This window comes from Gekko japonicus, unplaced genomic scaffold, assembly GCF_001447785.1.
Source record: "Gekko japonicus isolate JY-2015 unplaced genomic scaffold, Gekko_japonicus_V1.1 scaffold2506, whole genome shotgun sequence".
Classification (NCBI taxonomy): Eukaryota; Metazoa; Chordata; class Lepidosauria; order Squamata; family Gekkonidae; genus Gekko; species Gekko japonicus.
Window position 1 is genome coordinate 78,527 of NW_015165897.1, and position 6,570 is coordinate 85,096.

A 6,570-nucleotide genomic window follows, 5' to 3' on the forward strand; every position below is an offset into this window, starting at 1 on the left:
GGGGGGGGGGAGTCATGCATGGGGGTGTCCTGAGAGAGAGGGAGGGAGGGAGAGGGATTTTGGACTTTCTCGCCCTCAGGAAGGGCTTTCCAGACCTGCCACCGGTGCCTGCCTTTGCTTGGTGGCTGGCTGGCTGGGGTGGGTGCGGCACTGGGTGGTTTGGCTTGGTGTGGTGGTAGGGAGCTCTCTCCTTTTCTCCCAACAAAACAGATACAAGCAGAAGAAGGAGTTGGAGAACAGATTGGCTTCTTTGAAAACGTCCGTAGACAGTGGGCAGGCAGACGAAGAGCAGATACGGGAGTACTACTTGCTACAAATAACAAAATGGGTCAGTGTGAGCCTGGAGGAAATCGAAAGCATTGACCAAGAAACCGCCATCCTCAGTCGGCGAGGTGCTTTGAAACAGGTGAGAAACTGCAGGACATGGTCTGTAAGAGTGAGCGGATCCCGACTCTCCGGGAGGGCTGGCCTCCTCTGGTGGAACTGTGTCTTGACTGCGCTGCTTCAGATGGCAGGCGGAGAACGGCCAGTGACGTCTTGGGAAAGAACTGCCCTTGTAGAAAATTAGCACAATGGGGGTCAGGCTTGGCTAAATTCTTTCCCAGATATGTTTTTTGTGTCTAAGACTTTGTGTGAAGAAGGCATTCTGTTTTGCAGATGCAAGTGACATAGTCCAGGAACACCTTTACAACAGGATACAGACTAGGCCTAAGGTTATGTGCATGCAGGTATTTGGAGAGGTTCTTGGCCATGCCCATGGGTCCTAGTCAAGTTGATTGGTAGTATGACTGGCTGGTTTCAGGCAAATCACCATCCTTCATCTTCTTTTTCTGTTTGAAAAACGGGAGTTATATTAGCTCTGACACATGATGATAAAGCAATTCGTGTGCCCAAAACTATTCTGTAAATGCTGTTTGTGCTGTGCTTTATATAGCTTCCTTAACCTTGGTAAGAGAAAGGTATGTACCGTGTTTCCCTGAAAATAAGACACATATTAGCTCTGACACATGATGATAAAGCAATTCGTGTGCCCAAAACTATTCTGTAAATGCTGTTTGTGCTGTGCTTTATATAGCTTCCTTAACCTTGGTAAGAGAAAGGTATGTACCGTGTTTCCCTGAAAATAAGACACTGTCTTATATTTATTTTTTCTCAAGAAGACACACTAGGGCTTATTTTCAGGGGATGTCTTATTTTTATTAAGTATAATACAACAATCTACATTTATTCAAATACAGTTAAGTCATCTTCTTCTGGAACATTGTCATAACTCTCCAGACCCGGAATTCCATCCTGAATTTCTTGCAACTCCGTTTCCTTTAGAACCATTGGCCCCCAATCTTTCATGTCGAGCAATAGAGCTCTCATTAAATGAGTAGCTCTTATCCATGTAACCTGCTCGGAGTGCATTGGTAACAACACTGTCAGTGATTTCATTCCATGAATTCTTCACCCAAATCACGACCTCTTGCAGGCTAGGCTTCACAAAGTTTCCACGCTGATTTCTTGTCATTCTGTTTTCAATGTAGTCATTAATTTCCACACTCAAACGGTCTTTGAATGGCTTGTTTATTGCAATATCAAGAGTCTGCAGATAGGCAGTCATTCCTGCGGGAATCATTATTTGATCTATTTTTCCTTTTTGCAAGGAAGTTCTTCATGTCTTTAGCACGGTGAGTGCTGGCTGAATCCCAGACTAGCAGACCTCTTTGGTTGAATATCAGCCCTGCGCACAACCAAAGCCTTTGCTGACCTGTCAGCAATCTATTCACAGATTATGTTTTCCAGCTCAGGAAATAAAGGTTGGCGACCTGAACCACACTTGCGCATCTTAGCATGTCCATTGTCCACATGTAGACTAAGGTTATCGTATTCTGCCCACCATTTTCGGACCATTCGGATATCCAACTTCTTCTCTGCAGAAAGCCGTAACATTCTTGCCCTGGGAGTCCTTGACAATTCCTTTCTTGTACTCAACAGAATAGCTCTTTCTTTTTGCACTCATCTTGTCTGGGGGTACAGATACTCAGGAAAAGCAGAGATAGGCCAGCAAAGCTGATGTGTAAGGGCTGAATTATTTATTTGGGATCCAGCGAGCACTGGGTCCAGTCTGCACAGTGGAGCTGGGATGATCTCTCTGGGCTCAGTAGCAGACTGATTGCTGAAGCTTTTCCCCTATCCCCTGATGTTTTTGGGTGGGGGTGAGAGAGGCCCACAGACTGTTGCTGGACTGGTGCTGGGTAAAATAGCAACCACAGCTTTCCTTCTTCCCGCTGGGGACACACAATATGGTAAAAAAGCGGAGCGTCCTGCTCCTCATTTTACTAAGGAAACTTCCACCGTGTGTCGTGGCCAGGGTATGGGTCGGGCTCCGACGGGCGGTCCAGGGGTGGCTGGGTCCACCAAGGGGGGAGACGAGGGGCCTCAGACGGGCAGGGGACGGGGTTATAATCACCCCTGACGTCCCTCTGCCAACACACTGCGACGGCTTCCCCTCCCTCCCTCCCTCCCTCCCTCCCTCCGAGTCGGGTCCTCTCCTCTGCGGTAAGGCCAGCAGCGGGGGTCCTGGACGGGCGGGCGGGGGTCCTGGGGGCAGGTTCTCCCGGCCTGCGACTCCCAGAGCGGGACACTGTGGAGAACCTCCAGTCTCTATGTCTCCGCCTCCACCTGAGCCTGCGCCGAAATGCATGGCGTGGCTACACAGATACGCTGCATAGCTACGCCCATCACTAGGTCTTATTATCGGGGTAGGGCTTATACCACAAATGCATAGAAATCCTGCTAGGGCTTATTTTTTGGGTAGGTCTTATTTTTGGGGAAACACGGTATATACAAAAAATTAAATATAAATTGTACCTAGTAGGGAAATAGCTACAGTAGCTTCACAAAACAGTAAATAATAATTTCTCCTACACTAGGCCAAAAAAGGGAGGAAGTTGCTACATTCTGAATAATGGGCGGGAGCGTAAATAGAGATGGTAAGGCTGCAAGCAGCCTCAATTGGAGGTCCTTACTTGTTTCTTTTATAGGAGTGTGTAAAAGAGGCGTGTATAGAAGTGCTGTCTCTCTCTCTCCCTTTCTCCAGGGCACAGCCACTCAGTCATCGCATGCCCCGAGGCCTCCCATGAAACCTTTCATCCTCACCCGGGATGCTGCCCAGGCAAAGTATGCCCCACTCTGTTATGGAGTTGGGGGGAGGGGTGTGTGTGGCTTAGCTCATTTTGGCAACTTTGGAAATACCTCTCAGAGTTGGCTGCTTGGTGATCCTGACATCCCACATTTTGCACTTGTGTAGATTTGCACTCAGACCTGACTTTATTTGATAGGGTGTTTGGCGCTGGCTACCCTAGTCTGGCAACAATGTCAGTGAATGACTGGTATGAGCAGCACCGGAAGCGAGGATTCTTGCCTGACCAGGGCATCTCACAAGCAGCCACAGGTAATTGATGTAGGAGCATAACAGTAAGATGGTGGTGGAAAGGTTATGGAGGAGATCGGACTTGTTAATCTCAATTCTAGACAGACGTCTCCCATTTCTGGTGCGAAGGGAGCAAACATCCAGCACAATGCAAATGAAATTCTAGGGCTAATATGCAAAATTAAAAATAAGTTTCCAGGTCCAGATGGCGTATACTTAGAGGCAAATGTGAAATGTGTTGACCTTCTAACCGATGCATACCTTTCTTTGCTAACATTGGAGTCCGTACCAGAGGACTGGAAAGTAGCAGATGTAACGCCATTCTTTTAAAGGGGGCCCAGAGGAGATCCAGGAGATTACAGGCCAATCAGACAACCGTGCATTCTGGGTAGATCATTAGATTCTGGTGGTCAAGAGAAAATTATTCAGTACATAGAGGATCACAGCCTGCTTTGGGGGGGGGGGGGGACCAGCCTGGTTTGTGCAAAGGGAAGTGCTGCCTTTTGGAGGAGTGGGTTTTAACAGCAGTAGAGAGAAGTATGGTTGAGAGCCAGCGTGGTGTGGTGGTTGAGACTGAGCGTGGCAGACTCTAATCTGGCCAACCAGGCTTGACTCCCTCCTGCCCCTCCTCCTCCTCCACGTGCAGCCTGCTGGGTGACCCTGGGCCAGTCACAGTTTCTCTCAGAACTCCCTGAGCCCCGCCTGCCTCACATGGTGACTTCTTCACATGGCAAAAGCTAAGAGGTGTATTCTGAGGTAGCGTAGTGTGCAGAAGTTGTAGATTATGCATTTTTTGCTGTTAAACCATGATACAGTAAAATGCTGTGTTATCCAGCATTCAGTTAATTGGCACGCTGGCTGCCAGTGCCTCTGCTCTCGAGGGAGCGTGGGCAGTTCCAGAATGAACACGTGAGTCAATCCTTCCCTGAAGGGGAGTGCCTTTTGTTGGCCCTTCAGGACCACTGGGTGGCCCCTGTGTGAAACAGCATGCTTGATCTAGCAGGGTGTCGTATATTCTTAACAGATGGGCTTTTGTTGTTTCTGTTGCTGTTTTGTAGTTTCAGACATGAGGATCTCATCTCTGGTCAGATCAGTTGTAATCTGAATTTGATTTGATCTATAGCAGGTACAGAAGAACGACAGAAGGACCCAGAAGAAGGGCCAGCGAAGGAGGAGGAAGAACCAGTGTGGAAAGCACGGGAGTGGGATGACTGGAAGGACACGCACCCCAGGGGCTACGGCAACCGGAAGAACATGGGCTGAGGGCCTGTGGGATGGGGAACCCGGGAAACAAGCCTGTGCCCCCCCCCCCAAGGGTCCCTGGGGCAGAGTGGACTGCAAGAGCTCCCTCTCTAACCGTGTGAGAAGAACCAAGGCACTACTTGCCCTGCATGTTGTCAGATGCTGTGATACAGGGTGTGTGTGTGTGAGAGAGAGAGCAATACTGAAGCAGCAGATTGGAAGGTCAAATTTAAAACTTCCTTTTATCAAGATTAATACTCAGTAAGATGAGGTGATACTCATTTGGAAGTATTTGGCTGCTGTATCAAAATAAAGTATCTTTCTCAGTGTGGTTTGTTTCTGATTTCTCACTCAATGTTAGCTTTTGTCTCCGATTTTTTGGGAAAGAGGTAAGAGCTCTGTTTTACAAATTGGATTATTGTTAGGAGTGTTTTGTGCACAAGTTGTTTTAGGGCTCTTTTTTCTGCTTCACAAGGTCGTTGTGAAATGGTCACTCCAGTTAAGGTGGGGAGCAAGGCTTTTGGCACCCTGTGCCCAGAAATTACCTTGACCATGTGATGCATATGTAGTCGTCTGTTATGGTGCAATAAGACCCCCGGCCAGTGGCAAGAGGACCAGCTTGCAGTTTTGCTGAGCAGAAATGTCTCTGGCACTAAATTGAGGCACTTGAGCTGAGAATTTCCAGCTGCCGTCCCTCATGTGCAGTTTCTACTTGGCCTCTTGTCCACATCGATCTTTCCACAGAGTTGTTTTGTGAGATCCAAGCCATGTTTTGAATTCAGCAAGGATTTCTGATGAATATCTGTGATGCAAACAGTGCCCCACTTAGAAGTATTCCAGTGATCATAGCATATGAAGAAAGATAGAGTGGAATCTGAAGAGCCCATAATCCTTGATGGTGTGCTCTAGTGAACAGGAAGAAAATGTTAACCTTTTAAATAAAATTTCCTGGGAAATAAAGCTATTTAAAAAGCGAAAGAAACTGTATTGGAAAAAGCAGCCCAGAAGTTGACGGGTACTATTACCAAAGTAAATTTTGTACTACCTTTGAGTCAAGAGGGTATATGAGGTATAAACATATTTTTTGAAAAATAAGTTTGTCCCTCTCTAAGAGGAAGCACTAAATCTGTATCAGGCAAATTTGGAAATTGAACTTTTCCTTATTGTTATCATGAGAGCCAGACAGTGGATTATAAAACTAAGCAATCTGGATTTTCTAATTCGGCATCCTTTTTTTCCATTAAGGAACATCTGGTTATCACTGATTTTCCCCAAATGTCTTTGCGTTCCACATGTTCCAGAAATAGGACTACATTTGCTGACCCCCCCCCCCCCAATCTAGATAGTCGTCTGGGCTGCAGGGAACCCTTATACAACAGGGACCCCTACTGGGCATTGGAGTCATAGCCCCAGTGCCTGATTTTAAGAAGAGGTGTGTGTGTGTGTGTATGTGAAGTGCCATCAAGTCACAACTGGCCCCCAAGCCTGGGAAGCAAAGGGAGCTCAGTTGTTCTGGGGAGGAAGCAAAGGAGCTGGTGGGCTTCAGGGCTCTTGGGCAGAGGCCGTCCACAATGCCCGGGGGGGGGGGAACACTCTCTCTGGTCTCCTTCCCCTGAGGAGGCGGGGCTCATTCCAGGTTTATACTGTAGATCCAGAGCGTGATGGTGCAGCAGGTCAGGGATATTCCGTTCCCTTGGTGTTGGCTAACCAAACAGGAGTGAGAGGTATCCCTGCTGTAAGTCTCCTCTTCAGACAAGACAAGGGGGAGCCCAAATTGTGGAGGTGGATCCAGGTGTAGGAAGTACAGGGCTGCCACTTTCTGGAAAGTCTGGGAAATTGGTCAAATGTCAGGAAAAATGTGATTTAAGACTTTTGAAATGCCGCTGCAAAAGGACAGTCAACTTGTGGCA

The 6,570-nt window shown here is 47.7% G+C and overlaps 1 protein-coding gene across 1 annotated transcript in view; it reads left to right on the forward strand.

Moving 5' to 3' along the window:
* Positions 1 to 4,954, forward strand: part of IGBP1 (immunoglobulin (CD79A) binding protein 1) — a 12,389-nt gene extending 7,435 nt beyond the window's left edge. The window contains exons 2-5 of the mRNA XM_015411351.1: positions 80 to 406; positions 3,086 to 3,165; positions 3,327 to 3,439; positions 4,542 to 4,954. Coding sequence (XP_015266837.1) covers positions 80 to 406; positions 3,086 to 3,165; positions 3,327 to 3,439; positions 4,542 to 4,681 — 660 coding nt within the window. The 3' untranslated portion in view covers positions 4,682 to 4,954. The remainder of the gene's footprint in view (positions 1 to 79; positions 407 to 3,085; positions 3,166 to 3,326; positions 3,440 to 4,541) is intronic.
* The last annotated feature ends 1,616 nt before the right edge of the window (positions 4,955 to 6,570 follow it).